The sequence below is a fragment of the Drosophila santomea genome, chromosome X (genome assembly GCF_016746245.2).
Source record: "Drosophila santomea strain STO CAGO 1482 chromosome X, Prin_Dsan_1.1, whole genome shotgun sequence".
In the NCBI taxonomy this organism is placed as follows: Eukaryota; Metazoa; Arthropoda; class Insecta; order Diptera; family Drosophilidae; genus Drosophila; species Drosophila santomea.
The window spans coordinates 3,159,279-3,180,241 of NC_053021.2; the positions used below are offsets into that span (position 1 = coordinate 3,159,279).

The window sequence follows — 20,963 nt, forward strand, 5'->3', positions numbered from 1 at the left end:
GAATCCCTCAATCCCCGTTTTCCCGATTCCCTGGTATTTTCCCATATTTTTCCCATATCTACCCCAATGTTTGCAGTTTGCATTGCGACCCATATCAGCTATTGTCGAGCGTTAATCAGTTTATAAATACTTCGTCACTTGCAGTTTCCCACTTTGTTTTTTTGCCTTGTTTTTGTTCCAGCAATTCTTCAGAGAAGTAATATCGAATTTCATCGGCAACTGGTATTTCTCAACTGGTAGAGAGCTAATAAATGCGGCTTGATTGTCGACATAATAATCACCATCATCATCACCATCCTCACCATCATCGTTATTATTGTTGGCATATGTCGAGGTCTCATTGTGTTCTCGATTGCGATTGCGAATGCGAATGCGAATGCGTCACCGTAAAAAACAATTGACGTATTCAGTTAGCGTCCCAATTTCAGTTCCAAGTTCGCCATCCAAATCCCAATCCCAATCCCGATCCCTTTCCCTTTCCCAATTCCGATTCCGATTCCCCTTCTGGAGCCACGAAACAAAGCCAAAAGCAAACCAAAACCAAAAGCAAACCACAACGAACTCGAACGAGACGAACGCCTTGAAACAATGAAACATCGAGCAGAAATTAGCGCGGTTGTCTGTCAAATTTGATTTTGCTTTGATATGTCACTCGCTCACTGCAAGGGGGGGTGCGAGGTGTGGGGTTCAGAGGGGTTGGCAGGGCCAGATAGGGGTTAAGACTGCAAGGAGTGCCTGCCTCGTTTTCGACATCGAGGTCGCCGATTTGCATTTCTGAGTGCCAGCAGCGCACCGAGAGAAAAGTCAAAACTTTAAGCCTTACATTTTCTATCAAAAAGTGATTGCCTTAGTGTCAGTCTGTCTGTGCTAACAAGTTAATAATATATTCTTTCACACCATTTCTTACTATACTTTACTGATTTGGCCCAAGTTGTTTTCCTCAGTGCATGCGCACAAACTCAAAATGTCATGTGCTTGCAACGCTCGGCTTCTCAATTCTTTAAGTGTTAATTCGAAGGCTCTTGTCGGGCTAATAAATGCAAAAATACCAACGCGACTGCTGCTTGTATGTACAGTACATACTCGCTGTAAAGGCCTTGATCGATATCGAAAGTAGAACCGCACTACAATTGTAGAACACTCACTCACTAACTGGTTTTCCATTTCATTGCAGGATTTCCGCAGCTTAAAAGCTTCGCCGCAGGAGCCGGAACTTGTTTGCCCGGTAAGTTCACATGCTTGATTGCAATCGCCGGGGATAATCAAATTTTGGGGGGAAGCCTAAAGGTAGGCCATATATCCTGGACGACTCCTCGGACTGCCATCCCTCTTGCGCAATCCTGCGCAAAAACGAAAGCCAAATAAAAGGCTGAATATCCTTTGACCAACAGAGGGCGTCAGACGCGCGCTTCGTCCTAATTAATGGGCATTCCTGTGCTTCAATTTGAGTCATGGATGCCGCCGGATGCTTCAGGTCCTGCGGCCCGGGGGCGTGGCCAGGGGGCAGTGGGCAGTGTCAAGGGGTTAGGGGCAAGGAGCAGGGGAGCAAGGGAGGCAAAGGGTGAAGCGCAAATTTCACATGTCGCGCACATAAATTCTCCAAATTGCTAATAAAATAAACAATTTAGCTAACGAAAAAACGAGGAAAACACACACACATACACACACACGCACACACATGCGAGGGACAAAAGTCAAATAATGAAATTTCCATTTTCATTTTGTTGCATTCGTAACGGGCAATAAATATTTTCAACATACGCTTTTATACGCAATTTGCACGCGCATACATCTCTCCTCACATCCTCGCCACCTCACACGTCCTGTCACCCCTCTCTTTCGCTCTTAACTCGTGCCGTCTCTGTCCGCCTTAACCCTTTCGACGGCAGCACACACGAACACAAACACAAACACAAACGCAGGGGGAATCCCAGAACAAAAGGCGAAAGAAATGCGAAGCGCACACATAAACTTGTCTAATAAGAAAGGATCCTGGAAACTGGTTCGAAGGATGGCCAGGAATTCGAAGGGGCAGGGGGGGGAGAAGCGGGAAAAGGGCTTCCAATAAATTGAAAGACACTGAAAGTTCGCACATTGGCACAAATTGATCAAGTACCTAAATCGGAAGCATCCCAACAAGTTTCGAAATATTTCATCTGCCTTTAAACTGTTTTTTCTTTCGAAACTAAAACCCAAAGTGGAAGGCTTAGTCGCAGCTTAAATGCAAGACATCCTATGATTGTTTGCTTCATCCGAGGCTCCACTTGGTGGCTCTTAACTCTTTTTGCCGAGATCTTGGGCCTACTTAATTGCCCTTTTGTCGCTGTGGCTGTTGTTGCTGCTACTGAAGTTGAATGAAGTTGAAGTTGATGTTGCTTCCACTGCTGCTGTTGCTGCTGCTGCTGTTGCATGTTGCTGCTGCGATGTTGCTGCCGCGCAGTGGGCTCTTCTAAGACTCTAATCTCTGACTGGGCCAGGCAACACGAACTTGGCCACTTGGCCGCGCATTCTTTCCATTCTGTTTTTATGGGCGAAGTGCCCTGCTTAAGTCTTCCACTCGACGCCTGCATTCTTCCAAAGGAAAAGTGGTGGGGATGGTGCGATGGCGGGAGGGAAAATGCGAAGAAAAGCGGGCCGGCGGTGGCAGGCACTTTTGAGCCATTTGCTGCGAGCAGATTGCAAGACAAGATTACACAAAAGCCAAGGAAAAAGCGAAGAAGCCAAGAGACTGACAAGTAGGGCAATTTGCCTTGAAAAATGGGAGATTGCTGTTGCTTGGATGGAAAAGTGGGAAGTGGGAAAGTGGAAGGTGGAAAGTGGAAAGCGGTGGCTGTTGCACCATCGTGTTGCACTTGTCATTGCTAAGATTTTAATTGGCATTTTTTCCCCCTTCGTGGCATTGCGTTACCCCCACACAATCCACAATCCTTTTCTTTCGAGCGTGTCTAAGTTTTATTTGCTGGCCATGTCGAAAGCAAAGGCCCCCGAGAAAATTCTACGGCTTAATTGAAACACGCAAGACAAACAACGACAAAAAAAAAAACAAACAAAAACCAACACACATTCAGCACACATGTGTGAGGCAAAACCAATCGCAATTCACATCGCACCAGTTGACTGAATAGGTGAATATGTCAGGGTGATAAAACGCGCAAGATGGGCTAACACACACACGTATGTATGTACATGTTCATGGGTTTGGGGTGGTGGCAAAGGGTTAAGGATCAGCCGGTGAATAAAGTGAATTAGTCACAGAATCAATGAAGATATCTGTTTCCTCGGAAAATAGGCAGCTAGTTGTAACAAACTGGTTTCTATTTAACCATTTGCTTAATTCAGCCCAGGTATTTCACATATTGATTTCGATTAATTATTTTATAATGCGAAATATATTCTTCATGTGTAAGGTAATGCAAATTTCGGGCACTTGTGGCCCAAAAAGTCGATGACTTTGGCTGGAATTCACTGCGGAAACTCGCTCTGACATTGTCCGGCATTCGTGGCCGTCTAATTGCTCCTGTCTGCGTGCCTGCTCCCTCTACGGCCCTGTTGCCATCTCTTTCGGCCACTGCTAGTGCCGTCTCTTTCTATCAGTGCCGTCGGCCTGCCGGTTTGCTTCGCTTTCTGTGCCTGTTCCTCGTAATTTGCTCACTCAATGGAAAATTGTTAATTAGATTCCTTGCTTGTCGTCGAGTGACTGCTGCTTCTGCTTCTTCGGCATTGCACTGCATTGTTTCGCCAGTTTCACCAGTGGGAAAATCCACCCACTCTTCTTCATCCTCAATGCCACCATTTAAAAGCAGGCGCACTGGTAGTTAACCCCCCACCCCCCACCCCTCTTGGGCGGCAGCGCTTTAGCCAGCTTTGTGTCAAAGTTGGTTAACGCGACGGCTGCTGCCCCCAATTTTTCGCAGTGCTGTCGGCTTTGGCTAAAAATTAGGCATGGCAAATACCCGAAAATACCTGTAAAGGTGTCTTATTCACTATTTATTTGAAGCATACAAGTAAATAACTATGAGTTACAAGTATAATAACTCTATATAATGTTTCAGTAATTACTGCTTAAAAATATATGTTCAAAAGTGCTGAAAATCTTAAAAAAAGCTGCACAATTCTTTGTGAAATGAGTGTAAGGATTAACTTAGAAATAGCCAAGTTGATGGCACAGCCTCCTAACCCTTTCCTCGTTTTTGGCCACACTTTAGGCCACCTTGCCTTTCTTTTCTTCTTTCCACTTCGCCAACCCCAGCGAACTCAACGAACTTTAAGTGCAAAGCGCTTTTCCTTTTTTCCTTTTTTACACAGTGACAACAATATGGAAAAACAGTAGTGGCAACAACAGCAACAATACTGCCACTAAAACTTCTCGCTCTTTCACTTTTCCACAGAGCACGTGAAAATTGTGCTTTATTTTTGCAGCGTTAACGAAGTGCAGGAAATTCAGCGGATGCGATGATAGCGAAAAAGTTAGATATGGGTTAATAGAAGGAAACTGCAAAGTTCGCGTACAATTTGCATTATTTTCTCCACTATAATTGCCTGCGGTAATCAGATATTCTTGGAAAACACACTGAAATGAGGGGGGAAATCCCATTAGAAATAAAGGTCATGCGAATGTATCATTGCACATGCGATGTACTCATTTGCATTGCACTTCGTGTGACACTGATGTGTGATTTAATTAGTAGACATATATTTTACCTACTTCATAAAATTCATAAAATGGAATGCACTGATAATGAGGCTGATGATCAAGTAACTTGTTCACCGGCAGGCTGAAATTAACCCAACGGCATCAAAAAGCAAAGCTACCAAAGCTGTTAATTGGAGCATTTACTGGTCCACTCACCGTAGCCTCTTTTCTGATTTTTTGCGTTTTGTGGCTTCTGTTTGATTCCTCAAGCAAATAATTCAATTTCGTTTCTAATTAGTACGAAAAAAGCGTACGAAAATAAGCGAATATCCGAATGGAGTTCACAGGACACTCACATTCACATTCACACTCACACCCATACACATACTCACATACACACTCACACTGCCAGCGAAATCCACACACATGCACAAAAACGCAGCCACTTTGGGTGCTAATGCAAATTGCGGATTGCGAATGCCCCTTCAACGATGACGTCGTCGTCGCTGCCACCGCCTCTGCCGGCGTCGACTGCGCAGCTGCGCCGCTGCCGCGTTGCCAACAACTCAGCCACTTTATTAGCGTATTTTGCCATGCAACTGTTTATGCGACACACACGCACACACACTAACACACTCACACACTCACACACTAGCGCACACGCAACCGCTGCACACCAACACAGAGACGAGGAATTAGTCATTTTGTTGGTTACTTGATGCATGGCATGGAAATGGGGAAAGTGCGCGGCAAAGTGGGCGGGCGGGCAGAGGGGTGAAAATTGGGCGGAAGAAGCAGGAACAGAAACAGAAACAGGAGCAGGAGCGAAAAGGGGGGGGAACAGGGTTCTGCAGAGGAAAAGCCACACCGGAAACATTGTTGGGTACTTTTTCAGCAGACTCTCAATGTCACAGAAATCATTACGATTTGCAAATGACTTGTGTAGGTGTCGAAAAGTATGCAGCTATATATTTATCAATATCTTTCTCAATATTTCACTGGAATATTTCAATGGAATAGAAGCACTTTCCACACTTACAGAAAGTGAAAAATAATACTTCTAATGAGCACATTATGGGCACATTTTTCTTCCAGTAACTTTAGCTAGCCAACAAAATGAACAAGTCAGAGAAACGCCGTGGCATAAAACGGAAACGGAAAGGGAAATGGGGATAGAGATGGTGAAATTTCGGCGGGATTGGGGGCGAAAGTCAAACCCCTCCCCAACCTCCCCCCCCCCCCCCTACTCCCACCTTTTGGAAGCGACAACATTTTTTATGCGCTTTTGAGCAAATTAGATTTCCTAATTAAATTTTCTAGTGAAATGCGCATAAATTTCATAAAACTCACTTGCCACGCAAGAAAGAGAGGGCGCAACTTTCTTTGTGCGGCTAAGTGAGTGGGCAAGAAAAAGAGAGAGAGAGGACGCCAAGTGGAGCGAGAGCGAGAGAGATGGAGGAATGTTGTCGCCTTTCATTTGGATGGCGACATTTTTTTGCTCTGGCATTTTTCCCAGCTGACGTCGCCGACATCCTTTCGTCCTTCATCCTTCGTCGTCGTCTGCTTAAAGTAATTAACTAAGAAAATTTTAATTGCTAATATGTTGTGATGCATGTGTGTGTGAGTGCATGTTGGCATGTGGGGTTTTCCAGTCTGCGCGTGGGTGTGTGTGTGCGTGTGTGCATGAGCTCATTAAAAGCTAGCAAGAAATTCGACGTTGCCTACTTTTGTGCGCTTCCAAATTAACTTATTCCTAACATTTGTTATGGATATTCATACGTATAATATTTAGAAATATTAAAGCCAATTATTATATCGCTAGTGATTTGAAAGTGGTTATTTACACCTATAATAAGAGCAGGTGTATTGGATCAATTAAATACTGACCGTGAAATACACACTTGAATCGATTTCGTTGCAACAAACAGCCACAACAATTACATTTCCCTCAACACACCTTGAATTCTTGAATTCTTCTAGTGAATTGCATTTTTGCGCGGTAATTCAAGATGCAATTTTCAGCATTCATTACACGCATTTTCACCAGCAGCAACGCAGATATTTTTCACGCACATTTAGTGGGAAAAACGGGCGGGAAGTGGAACGTTAATGGGAATGAAAATGAGGATGAGGATGCGGATGAGAGTTCACTTGAACAACTCGTCAGCCGCCACAACAGTCTGCTTCTACTTCATTCTTCATATCGAATTTCAATGCGAAATGTTTTTTCCCTGCTTTTTTTTTTGGTTTGTTTTTCTTTTCCTTTTCTGGCTGCACGAATGCCGTTGGTCGTGTGTGTTTTGTTTTCCATACTTTTCCATACTTTTCCGTACTTTCCAAACTGCGGAGTGGTCCAGACCACTCGATCACCGAACTGTGCATTTATGTTTTCCGGGTGCTTCGGGCTCCAAGTTCGTTTTTTGGGCAAAACAAGCCCTCGAAGCACTCGGTTTCTCAATCCGCCAAGTGGCTTCGATCCCCAGTCTTCGGCTCATCTTCAATTTTCAATCTTCAATCCCCAGACTCATCAGCATCCTCAACTCGTTTGCAGGTCGCTCAACTTTGTGTGCACACAAGAAAATGTGTATGATAAAATCGCTTGGTAATACCTTTTCTGTATTGCGAACATTGGCTTACCTTTCCGAAGTTATACATATTTTGGTTTAACTGCAGTATTTAAATCACTAATGAATGTTACTCACTTTTTTCACTGTGCAAAAACTCGACTGCCACTCATCGAAAACTCAAATCGCGCCTGTCAGCGGCTGTCAGCTCCTTCCTTCGATCCGAAAACGAATCGGGATGCCCAAACCAGTGCCATCCTCCTTCGACGCTTTCACTTTTCCACTCCCCGCTTTTCACAGCCTTCACAGCCTTCACAGCCTCAAGTGGGATTTTCCTTGGAACAAAAGATGATGTGTGTGACAAGAGATAAACTGCAGACAAGTGGGAAACTAGATACAATTATTAAATATTAAAACAACAAGCCACCAAAACCACTTCAAGTCGCGCTTCAGCGCCACATGTTTTCCGGCATCGGGTCGTGGGATTCTCGTCAACTAATTTGACAAGAATATATTATTAGATATTTGGGAGAAGGGAGCGCGCATACTGTAAGTAGCTGCTGGTGTTTTGGGGAAAGTAAAAAACCCGAGAACAGATTCTAATTCTTTGAATTTCATTTCTTGCAGGCTCCCTGGCGCCCAAGGACTTTGGCATGGAGGGCTTGAATGGCTTCGGAGTGGGAGCGAATAGCAAAAAGAAGAAAAAGAAGCGGCGACACAGCCGCACCATATTCACCAGCTACCAACTGGAGAAACTGGAGGAGGCCTTCAAGGAAGCCCATTATCCCGACGTCTATGCCCGCGAAATGCTGTCTCTGAAGACCGAACTGCCCGAGGATCGCATACAGGTGAGTCAGCATCGTTTGTCCGCGTAATCCGATATGCGGGCATTGTCTTCCGTCTCTCGTCTCTTGTCTCTCGTCTTTCGATAATTCAGTCCTTCCATTTCCATTTCGACTGCCACTACCACTCCATGCTCGCATTATTCCCCTAATGAATTAACAAACTAATTACATCCGCCGCCGAGTAGGTGTTTGCTGTTGGCAAAACAGAAAGGCGGCCACAAGCAATTTGCATTTCCTTTGTCTTTTCAATTCGCATACTCTTGTTTGGATGTCTCCGCCCTGATTTTTTCTGATTTTTTCTGATTTTTCACACCTCCTTCAGCTGCTGTGTGTGTGTGCAGCGTCATCAGAGCCATAAGCGGCAACCGGGAGGGGAATCTCAAGTGCAGCTCCTTCGATCGGATGCTCTCCACTTATTCACTTCTCCACTTCTTTACTCTCTATATGCCCAAGGGTATACATAGTTGGTCTGCCTTAAAGCTCTTCTGACACTGAGATAGAGCTCCATCGGTAGTTATTGCTGTGCAGAGATAATCGATAGTATTGCGATATTTTCGATAGAATAAACGATTCTTGGCTAACAGTTAAGGCCAAGGTAAAAGTCACTGAAAAAATTGCATTTCAATGGAAAGGACAGTGTGCTATACACACACATGCATAGGTAGAAGTGTGTGTGCACAGCTTTGCGAACAACGCAAAATCCGGAAATCATTTAACGTTCGCTTCACGCTGGGCAAGTGAGACGGCGATAGGGTGTGAGTGAGACGGCTGGCAGGGGGGAAAAACGTAGAAATTTTCAGCAACGTTTGCGAATTTATAATTAAGCATTTTAATGGCCGTTATTGTTCTAAGTCCCTCGCCCGCGCGAGTGAGCGAGATGGACTCTACACTGTGTGTATGTGTGTGCGTGCATCGAGTGAGCTTCAGTTGTGCCAAATTGCCACCCTTAAAAGGCAAACCCCAAAAGGACTATGAGTGTGTATGTGTGTTTAATTAGCAAAGAAAAAAAAAAGAGTAATTATGGCGCGATTTCTTGGCGAATTTGCCCTTTTTTAACCACTCACCTCGCTCACTCAATTGCTTTAGGTACGGAATCGTGGAACGGATGGTTTCGAAATCGCTAATTTTATCGCGCATTTTCGCCGGTTTGCTAATGGCAGACTCTTCAAACCATTCCCGGCCATTAAGTATTAGCAAACAAGCAATCGGCCGAAGGATTTTCGGAAAACAAGTGTAATAAATTGGGAAGAAAGTTATAAAAGTGAACGATTTGTTGGCATTGGAAAAATGTAAAAAGTGACCATTGGCAACAGCTAAATTAAAGTGTACTTACATATATTAGAGAGCAGCTGCAAACAGAATTATTATGATCGCTGCCAATTAAAATATATATCGCTGGCACGTAATTAACCCACTGATGCCCCCCGGCCTATTATCCGCATATCGACTGGCATTTCAGCATTTCAACTGGCATGCTGCATGCTGCTGTTGAAATTGATGTTCGAGTGTGTAAAATTTTCCAATTATAGACTTTCGAGAAGGACTCTCACACCCACACAAACACACATACATATATATGTATGTAGAGCACTTTGAAGAAGCTCTGGCTTTGGGATTGGGATTGGGTCCTCGGGATCGAGATTGCTTGGGGGCACATGAAGCGTTGCTAAAAGCGAGTCCAATTAGTAGCATTACTACTAACACTTCAATTCTGGCCACTGGAGCTGCCCGACCCTTCGCCCCGCCCCCACCCCGCCCCTCCTCTCGTCCTCGCCGCTTTGGGGTTTTCCGTCTCTCTTCAACTTGGCAATAACGGCAATAGTCAACAAGAACAGCAAGAACAGCAAGGAGTCAGGAGCGAAGGACAACTGGAGTGAAGCAATGGCGCCAAAGCACGGCCATTTTGTGTGCACAGCTGTGTGTTTTAGTGGGGGGAAAATGGGTGGAAAACCCAAGAAGGGAGGGGGGTGGATACCCAGAAAGGGGTGTGGGCGCTACGCTAGTTGTACGCCAGTTTGTGGCAGGAGCGTAAATTTGCATTTAACGTTGTTTGCGGTGCCCACAAATGGAGTCTATCCTTGACTGTCCCCCTCACCCCTCTCCACATCCACAAGCCCAGTGTGTGTGTGTGTGCGAGTGTGTGTGGGTGGGTGAGTGTGTATGTGTGCAGGGGGCAAGGACTCAACAGTTAGACGGCCAAAAAATACTGGATAAGAACGAAACAACCGCAAAACGATGCACAAGTACAAGAACGATGAGGGAAGTCAGCAACACAGAGAGAGAAAAATGTGGTAATTTATATCTCTTAAGTTAGCAAGTCAACGCCAGAGGTGTCGAAGAGTATGCGATGAAAAGAAAACCAGCTGTCGAATTTAAAACTTGGTTTGCATAAATATGGTGGTTTTTCTTCCAGTGCAACGAACACACACACAGACAGTGTCATTGAAACTAACAGCACTATTTGAGCCAAAAAAGCTTTAGAATTTTACTCCAGCGTGATGACAGCAGCGGCGCCCGAAAAACTAACATCACATACATAAACAAACATAAACATACACCCTTACAAGCGCACACACACATATGCAGCTGCTATCTTCCACACACATACACACGTAGAGACACACACACACAAGCAAAGTTGGCTCGTCGAATGCGTTGCATATTTTCAGGCACTTAAGCTATTTTCATGAAGTGCACACACACACACACCCACACACCCGCACACAGGCACGTATGCAGATTACCCTGGCAGCAGAACCACGCCCACTTTTGCGCCCCTTAACCCCACAATGCCCACCTTAGCCCTGCGAGGCGAAAAAGGAAACTACGGCTACAAGTACACACTCCGTATTGATTTTAATTGAAAAATTGTTAATTTTCCATGCCAGTAGCAGCAGCCCCGTCTGCCACGCCCACCCATCTCCAACCGCCCACTTTTTCCAGCCTTTCTACCCGCTTCTTCCCCACCTTCGCCCCGAACTTTTCCTCAACTGCTCCTCGCTCGCAGCAAAGAGAGACGAACTTGAAGTGAACTTTTTGTGCTGCCAATTTTCGAGGTATGTGTGTGTGTGCGTAAGTGTTTGGCCTTGTGTTAGTGAGTCTCTGTGTGTGTGTGTGTGAGAGAGTGTGTGCATTGCTGATTCTGCTGTGTTTTGTGTCTGGGTAATTACACGTTTCTGTGTGAATAAATTTCCAACCCCGCAAGAATTTCGAGGCGAAATTATACATTCGCTTTTTGAGTTGACTTTGAAAGCCCTTGATGGGTTTTTGCCGTCTTATTGGATCGAATATATATATGTATGTATGCATATATAGACGGTTTTCAGATCGAGCAACTATAATTGGCACCAGATTGTGGCTTCGATTTTTCTTCAAGTGTTCGGTGGAAATGCCGCTTAGTGTGGGCCTTGGTGGGTCTTGGAAGTTCTACGAAACTAATTTACTGAAGTGTCGACGCTTCCAAGTGAAGAATGTCTGAATAGAGAGGGCCGCCGAATGGAAATGAATGCGAATGCGAGTCAGATTGTGGAGTCATCGGAGTAGCCGCAGTCCTCCAATTGGCACACACACCTACATATAAGATCGCCGCATTTCAAGCCTGGGAACCCGAAAATGAGGGGCCCAAAGAGCTGGCAACTCGGCAGACTTGTGGCAGACAGGTCGACTGGCCGATGCTGCCACTTGACGCAATACCGTCCGCGTTGCCGCCGTCTGAGATGCCCAACCAGATCTGGCGAAAGATCAGCAAAAGTAGCCAAATCCTCTCTAAAATCTACAAACTATGTATATCCATAAAAGATACCACCTAAAGCATAGATCTCTAAACTAGCGAAGCAAAATTCAAAATTTCGGTATAACTTGGCTGGAAATGGTCAGAATGCGAAAAGAATTACAGTTTTTTACTCCTAATTACCAATACTAACCAACCAAATCACTTTTTGACCGACTCTGTGAAAATATTTTTTGGCCAAATTTTCGCATTTTTTGTAAGGGGTACCATCATCAAAATTTGCGAAAAATGGCTAAAAAATAGAATCGCCTTTTGAGGACACCGTTCGATTGGATTTATTATTTATTACGATTTTATTACGAACTCAACGAGGTATGACACTCAATATTTGGACCACTATTTCGATTGTTGTGATCAAAATACCGATAATTATTGACGCAAAAAAAACGAAAACCAAAATTTCAATACATACGATTGGTATTTTCGGTATAACTTGCCAGTTGTTGCATACTTCTATAGACTTTCAGACAAACTCTACAAATATCTCGAGTTAAGAAATCGCAAGCTGGCGTTGAAAAATCCATCTCAGCAGCTCTGATTACCTACCTCAGTTCTCATTTGGGTGCATTCTTCGTTCTCCATTCTCCATTCTTCGCTCTCCGTTCTTCGTTCTCCATTCTGCGTTCCCCATTCCCCATTCTTCAGTCCCCGTAGTCTGCAGTCTTCGTAGGGGACTCTCGCCTCATTCTCATGATCTTCATTTTGTTGACTCTGTGCCGAGTACCAATTCGTTTAAAATGGTATCAGTTCCAAGAAAAATATTATTTTTTCATAATTTCTGGAGTGCCTTAATCTGTTGCCAGCAGTTCGATGTGCATAATCACGACGATCGGGCGAGAGTAGTACCCAGTTCTGGATTTTTGGATTTTGGCTTTGGCTTTCTTGAGTGAAAACAGGCGGTCTGGAGATGAGTTGCTGAGTTGGTTGCATTGGATCTTGGTTCTGGGATCGCGATGCCCGTGGCCCCTTAACCCCTCGATGGGCAGCGGGGTGTTGACGTGCCCCGCCGCACAAAATGAAACGTCAATTTCAAGAGTTTTTCCTGGTAATAATTAGTAGCTGAGGTGGGCATTTAAATACTCGTCGTTCCCGTCGTCGTCATCCATTTTTCTCCAGTGATTCTCGCAGGCCCCCAGACCATCGGCATATTCTGCGTATTCGTGTACAAAAATACACTCGCCCAGCAGCCGAATAATAATGCATATAATTGCATTTTAAGTAGTTGCTGCCTGGAGTATTGTGTTACCTTCGAGCTCATGTCAACCCTGACATCGTGTGTGCGTATGCCTGGTATTTTGTATTTTTTCATTTTGTTTCTTATACTTACATATATATTTTTTATATTGTTTCTCTTTTATTTCTTGTGGCCCTTGGGGTTTGGGCTTGTGGATGGGTGAGTGAATTTTAATTTTCCACACTCGAGGTTTCCAGGAAAACGCAACGGAAACGCAACCAGCAAGTGGGTGGCGAACGACGCAGCGAAAGAGTGACCTATTAAAGGGTTTTTAGTATTAAATATTCATATTTGTGTAATTAGTAAGCCATTACTACACATTGCCCACACCGCCAGCAAGCAATTGATAAACGGCTGGTAATCCCAGGCTTATGTGTGTCCTTCTAAGGGGTATTTTATTTTTTGGTTTGCTGTTTGCTGGGCGGCGGAATAGCATTGCCCTCACCCTTGCCCCGAAAGTCAATGGCAACAATGTGCCATTGTGGTTAGTCCGAAGGTCCTTTCCCTTTTGGAATCCGGAATACAGAATCCCTTGGGAGGAACGCGTTGGGCCAACATTTCCGGGGGGTGAAAAATCCTGAGAGCAAGTGCGTAGCGTGTTCCCGCGATTTTCGGATGGACAGCGGATAACGGATGATGATGCTGCGATGACACGTGTAAGTGCAGCCACATTGTCGCAATTACACTTATTTCTGTGTCGAGTGGTGCGGGTTCCTTTGCCATTGTTGTTGCTTGTTGGTTGTTGCTTGTTGTTTATGCCGGGCGGTGCCCCACCCACCGAACACCACCCACGGCGCGAAAACGTGACCTTCGCCGGTTTTCCCACTTCAACGGCGGATGGTAATGATTCGTCTTGCACGCACTCACCATTACCATCAGCATCACCATTACCATCCGCATTGTAGATATCATCGAACTTATTAGTGCGAAATGAGCACGCTGCTCGCTCATTTGTCCATTTGTCCAGCCCACGAAAAAGCCCAGATTTTCCAACCCATTCAACCGGTATTCTATCCACTCGATCTGCTAATTGGCCCCTCTGCACTCGAATGTAACTAATTGGGTGACTAATTTTCTAGTTTCACTATTATTTATGATAAACTATTGCAGTCACATGAATAGTCAGGTATATGTGGTAAAACTAGAGACGATAATCGCTCCAAAAGTGAAAAACAACTTGATTTTATCACGAGCCCAATTGAATCAGCAACTTAAACGGACGCTGGATAATTGAAACACTTCTCCACATTAACTGCCCCACTGGAGCCAAATCAAAACTCATCCAACAATTAGGCGCAGTCCAACGATTTTCTGCGGCTGTCATCGGCCAAAGTAGATCAGTTGGAGATCCCAAATAAAAAATAGAAAAAAAAAACAACAATCCAAACCAAGTCCAAATCCAAGGAAGAGGGCAATCTGTTGGAGCTCTCGAACGCCTCGATTGAATGAGGCCTATTATCGCGTTTTGAAAGGCGTAATTATCGCATGACAATTCAAACGGAATGTGTTAACTCGCATTTGTATTTACTCAATAAACATTATCGTCGATCGTCGATCGTCGATCGTCCAGATTGGGCAACCAGTCTAATTTCCAGCTCCCACACATAAAACTCGTTATTGCAGACCGATTGGACTTATCGAGAAGTGTACACTATAGTGTACATATGCACATACAATTGTATATATATTTATATATTTTTGAGAGAAGAGTGAGTGTGAGAAACGGCTGTGTTTGTACATCGGAAAATTAGTCATTTGGAAATTGTTTTCATTTGCGGCAATTTCCTGTTTGCCTCCAAGTAAGGTGGGAATATGCCCTCTTTTATAGCACAGCTTGTAGATTGTTTTGGAATGAATAGCTCTGATATAATTAAGATACTCAATATGCTAAATCCTATCATATATATTTCAATCATTTTTCTAATATCTCACGGTGTCAAAGGTGCGACACTGCCCCGCCAAAAAGCCCCAAAAAAAGGGGAGGCATACGAATCGTAATTGGCGTCTCTATAAATACCCTAGGGGGAAATCCATAAACGAACAGTTGCCATAAGAGGTAGAGCCACTCGGCAGTGCATTCAACTCGAAAAAAAAGGGAAAAAACGGCGTAACTCAGGTGGAAAGAGCGAATGTGGTGTGAGTCACGAGGCCTGGTCACACTAATCACCATCGTAGATTGCCCTGATCACTCTAATTCCGCAACTATGGCAAATTTTGGTTAATTTGCACCTCACCTGAAATGTTGCCTTTCACTTTTATTTTTTGCAGCAGCAGCAGCAGCATTGTCTGTAGTCCGAACAGAGGGCACTGAGAAAAAAGGGGTAGGTGAAGGGGAAGACAAATATAATTAAAAAGGTGTTATTATATTTTCACGCCTCGACTGCGCGGAAAAGTTAACAGACTAAGTCCGCTGGGGCGGCGAGTGGTTAAAGTTAAACAAAAAACGTCAACGACTCCTACGAATTATTTGCAGAATCATCAAATTAAAGGTTTGATGTTGATTTCAACAAGCCCCACAGCACGAGGATGAAGACGGCGTTGCATGTTGTATGCCACACATCTATGTATACTTGTATTATGTACTCACACATCTCATATATCTCTGTATATGTACATATACATAAGTGTGTACATATGGGCTGAGAAACTGAATAGTCATGGTCTGCAACTGGGCCCCCTTGCGATCGAGTGTCTGTATAATTTTCGTTCGTTCTCTCGAATTGGCTGTCATAAGTTTTGAGTAGAAAATTGGTGTGCAACAGGCAACAAATCCGATTTCATCTGGCTGGGCAAACAATAATGTTGTTGTTGCTGCTGTTGTTGCTGTAGCTGGCAAGGATTTCTGCGTTTTTTGCTTGCGATAATGAGTTATACTTAATTTCCTCGCATCGAAAGTACTGCAGGCCACTTGAGAAGCCAACCAAAAAAAATAAGCGAGTGAGTGAGTGAATCCCTGCCAAGGCTAAGGGATGTATCGGTTTTGGAATCTTGAGTTGTCTTGATTGAGAGTTTCGAAATGATGGATTTCAGTATCGCAACACAAGCTAACCACTTGCGTTGCAACTAGATTGTTTAGCTAACTGGAAATTAGTATGGCACATTAGTGCCCCAAAAAAAGAGCCAACTAATTTCCTTCCTGCCATTTGTTAAAAAAGCAACGGCAAAGTTTTGACACTTTCATTGTTTGGTGTCCAGAAAGCTGTGAAAAAGGGTTGCTACCTGGCTGGAAAATTAGGCGCGGCTCTGTGCAATTAGGGCAAATAGTTTTCACGGACCTTCTCCACAGAACTCGTTCCTTGATTGATGGTCATTCGCAACCACGCAACTGGCTGCCATTGATTGATGTTGTTGCTTCGCAGGACTTTGTAAAATGTGTCGCTTCTTTTGCCCCGCTGACATTTTCCATTTGTGGGGCCCACTAATCCGCACTTTCATCTCCTTTGGCAGCGAATATTTTCCAATTTTCCGAGCCCAAACCCCAGACATGAGAATGAAACTGAAACGAGATCCAAACACAATTGACAATTGACAATATTAATCGCGTTTCACGCTAATTTGCAACAACAAGTGGATTAAACGGCAAAATATTTTACAATTCAAGCTTCGTGTTCCCCTGGGGAATTGCGACCGTCGACCGTCGATTGGCGACCGGCAAACAGCAAACAAAACAAAAACCACTTGCAGAACGAGAGGAGAGGTTTTGAGAAAATTAATTTTATAGATTGAAAACATGCCCCGTTTGTGTTCTGTTCTGTTTCTGTTTCTGTTTCTGTTCCGAGCTCCCGAGGGGTGTAAAATGCGACAGAGGCGTTCGAAATCGAAAACGGGGGCAATGAGCCTCGTCATCCCCCGACTTGCCAACTTGTTAACTTGCCAACTTACCAGTTTGCCAGTTTACCAGTTTACCAGTTTACCAGTTTACCAATTCACCAGCTTACCACCTTTCCACGTAATTGAGGAATTGTCAGCGAATTATGGCCGCATAATGGACGTGGACTTGTGGGGCTGCGCAGCATGATCCAGACTATTTATATATGGCCATGGCGCAACTTAACACGCACCCACAAGTTGTGCACTTTATCAACTGTTGCAATTCCAGGGGTTAAGAGGGGGGCGTGGCGCCACGCGGCGATTCCTTCTGCCGATGACACTCCAATTGGTTTGACGCAATGCAAAATAAATTCACAAAAAATTACTAGAGCCACTGGGCATAGGCGAACAAGGATTGCTCTTCAACTTTCTGCAGTGATATATGATAATTCTACATCCCAGAAAACCATATATACATAGTATTCTCTACCGATAATTGAAGGTAATACAATATTAAGGAATCTAAGATGGATAGATAGAGATATTGTATCTATGTATCTGCAGGGTACCTGTGGGTTGGTTAGAGTGTTTTCTGTGGGTGGTGCGTGAGGTGTGCGCCAAAACAACAAATAACATGGGGGTGTGTCGGGTAAGGGGGCGTTGGGGGTTTGCAGAGGTGGGCGTGACATGGCGCCTGCCACGATTCAACTTTGGTTTGGCACACGCAAATCAGACAATTTGTATCCAGCGGCGAATATAATTGAAAAATGATTGGTTTACCATTAATGAAAATGATGATGACAACGGCAACAACAACAACAACAGCAGCAGCAACAACATCAGCAACAGCAACAACAATAACAACAACGTCGACTGCTGTCATCGACAGACACCTGCAGTTGCGTCTTCGATTGTTGGGTCAATCGGCCATCGAGCGCCTTGTTAATCGAGATGGCAGCGATAATGACGACGATAATCGCGATAATGGCGATAAAGTACCCGCTGACAGGCAGCAATGTGCGATTTAAACACGAAGTGAATAGCTGTTGAGTGAATGCATTTTATTCATGTGCCACATTAGCTGCCAGATGAATGTTCTTATATGTACATATATTGTATATCTGATTTGGGAATTTCACAGGCAAACAAATCGAGTTTGGGGCAACTTTAAGCCAAAGGAAAATGCAGAGCAAGAAAGGGAAAAGGAGAAGGAAAAGAAAAGAAAAGAAAAAAAGGAAACGGAAAAGCTAACCCACTCGGTTGCCTCGTAATCTGTGTCACAGGACTCGGTCGCATTGGCGCACGTCCGGCGAGGAATTCCTATTTTGAGGAACTCGAGGAACGCGGCACTTATTAACATTAAATCGCCGGCAGCTGCCTGTCGCCGCAAATTGGAAATTCCATCATTAATTCTAATAAGATTATTAGTTCCCCGATCGACTGATTCGATTCGGGCGCGGGGATTTTTGTATCCCGACACCTCGAAGTCAAGTCCAATCAGCCGGCCGCAAACTTCGCGTAGCTGCGTACCCACGGTTAATGATTGCGGTCGCCGGTCGTGTGAATTCAGGACTCGTCGTCTCGTCCTGCAGATACCTACTTAGTTGGTCCACCCCAAAAACACGGTAGTCCAGCAGCCCAGTAGTCCGGAAACCACCACCCATTTCCAGCGATTTCCCTGACAACAACGCTCGAGTAAATCCAATAAGCATAAGTGTGCACCAAAATCCCGAGAGAGAGCCGAGGCCATTGAGTGCGAAATGAATGAAATTAGCGCGCGTTAATCATAAACAAACGAGCGAATAAGGGCTTTTCCGGGGCAAGCGGGTGGAGTTTCCTGCCCTCTCCACCCACAGAAACCCTTTGCCAGGGATTGAAGCAGAATAGAAGAGCAAAGACTGGAAAACAAACAAACAAATTGCTACAGTTCTCACAGCGAAGGGCAACCTGCTGCGATGACACGCGTTCCACGTGCACTTGCCAATTTGCGATGATGATGATAACTACTCAACTGGGAAACCGAAGCTTGTGGCAGCACGTTTTTGGTTCACTTTTCGTTGAGATTCCTCCCAGTGGCAGAGATTTATGTGTTTTTTTAATGGCAAGTTTGCCCAAAATGACAACTTCAACGTTCCGAAAAAGTCGCCACCATGCTCAGCAAATAAAATGAAAGCCAAATTAAACTCAAGCTAACGAACTATCAAGTATAACACATCTTTTTGGTGTTTGTTTTGGGAAAATCTTCAATGGCAATAGCAGTTACTTCGATGGGGATTTTCCCAATTAAAACAAGCACTTAGGGCCATTCGTTGGGTAAACAAATAAACTACCCGGATTACTTAATGCATACCCTAATTGTTTCGTAATTGTTTAAGTCGAGTTTTGGCATTGCACCACGCCCCCCGCCCCCTTTCGGAAAGCCCATTCCGCGTGTAGCGTAATTAGAAAATCGGTTCATTAATCATTAGGCATTTAAAACATCGTTTGCTCGTAATTAATAGTTCAACGGCAATGGCCATCGCACTGCCAGCTCAATGTCGAGTAAAGGTCATTAATACGAGTCCGACTCACATGTGCACTCTTCCCCTGGAAATCTTCCTTTTACCCCCCTTGTAGCGGCAAAAGCAAAGTCAAGCCTTTAGTTCCGTTTGCGCAAATTAATACTCGACCTACGAAACGGGAATAAGCCAAAAAATCATTTCGCATTTACATATCTTAATCCGGATCCGGATCCGGATACGAATGCGGATGCGGATGCGGAAAACTGAAAAGTCCGCTGCCTCTTCTCTTTCATCGAGTGAAATGGCGAAAAAGTTCGCGAGCGTTAAACTCATATGAAAGTTGGAAATTGAAGTTCCAGCGGAAAAAATGGGAAGATGCCGGAGACAAAAGGCGCTGAAAAGCGAGGAAAACTGGCGAAAGACGCAAAGCACACCGCGAATACTCTGCCAAATGTATGGCAAATGTAAAGCGCAGGAAATGGACAAGAAAACTGAGAATATGGCAGGGAATATTTAATTGCCTGCTCTTGTGAATGAGCATGAACTTCACCATTGTACTTACTAGCTGTTTGTATATATCTGTGTACTAACTTTATCTAAAAACTGACGTACCCCCTTGGCACGGCGTTTGAAAACCAAATTCCGCGAATGTCAATTGAATATTGCATATAAACTGCGGACTGTCGTTATGGAATTTCCACACGCCTCGCCGCGCTGACTGACTCGCAACCACTTGGCAGTGGAAGTACTCGCCCCACAACCACCCACAACCACCCACAACCATCCACACTCATTTACACCCATCTACACCCACTGCCAGCCCACTGCACCCATCGATGCCCCAGCGAAGCACCCGTAAGCCACCCAACCACTCAGTCGTTCGAGTTGATGAAGTAAACCAATAAAGGCCGCACACGAACTCAAAGGCAAATTCCCGCCCGAATGCAGGGCAAAATCGAATGCACAGGTGCACATGTCACCTGAAAAGGACGACGACTGCGAGTCCTGCGACCCGTTGCCGTTGCCATTGCCATTGCCATTGCCATTGCCATTGCATATGCAATTTGCAATTCGCAATTTTGCAGCACCAGTGAGCAAATATTCGCCACCCACAAGTCCGCAATCCGCACCCATAACACCAACACAGTACAGGCAACCTGAAAATCCGTTTTCATTTTGATTTCGATGGGTGCAGGCAGGGAAACACCAGGCCAACACCATTGAGAATCTTTGATTGGTTACCAATATTTTAATTATGCCAGCCAACGGCCAGCAGGCCCGTCCTTTGGTCCTTTTGTCCTTTTGTCCTTTTGACCTTTTGTGCGAGTGCAGTGGACCTGCGGCGTTTCGTCGAATTGGTTTGACAATTGCGAGTGTGTGATGCACCGCATCAACTGCAAAAAGTGGGTGCTCCACTCTGCCGAAAGCAGAAACTGCAAGGTGGAAAACATAAATGAAAAACATATATGGATTAATACATGGATCCATAGTTAAGCGCTCCTGAGAAATCACTATTGCCATCGGTCAATTTCGGTTGGGCAGCCAGCGGAGTAAAATGTTCGATAAATCAAAAGCCGTTTCCACCA

The 20,963-nt window shown here is 44.6% G+C and overlaps 1 protein-coding gene across 2 annotated transcripts in view; it reads left to right on the top strand.

The window, feature by feature from the left end:
- The window catches only part of LOC120455866 (homeobox protein aristaless), a 32,423-nt gene that overhangs the window by 5,282 nt on the left and 6,178 nt on the right, over positions 1-20,963 (top strand). For both annotated transcript variants that reach the window (XM_039642338.1, XM_039642339.1), the window contains exons 2-3: positions 1,175-1,225; positions 7,825-8,045. In XM_039642338.1, the coding sequence (XP_039498272.1) occupies positions 1,175-1,225; positions 7,825-8,045 (272 nt within the window). The remainder of the gene's footprint in view (positions 1-1,174; positions 1,226-7,824; positions 8,046-20,963) is intronic.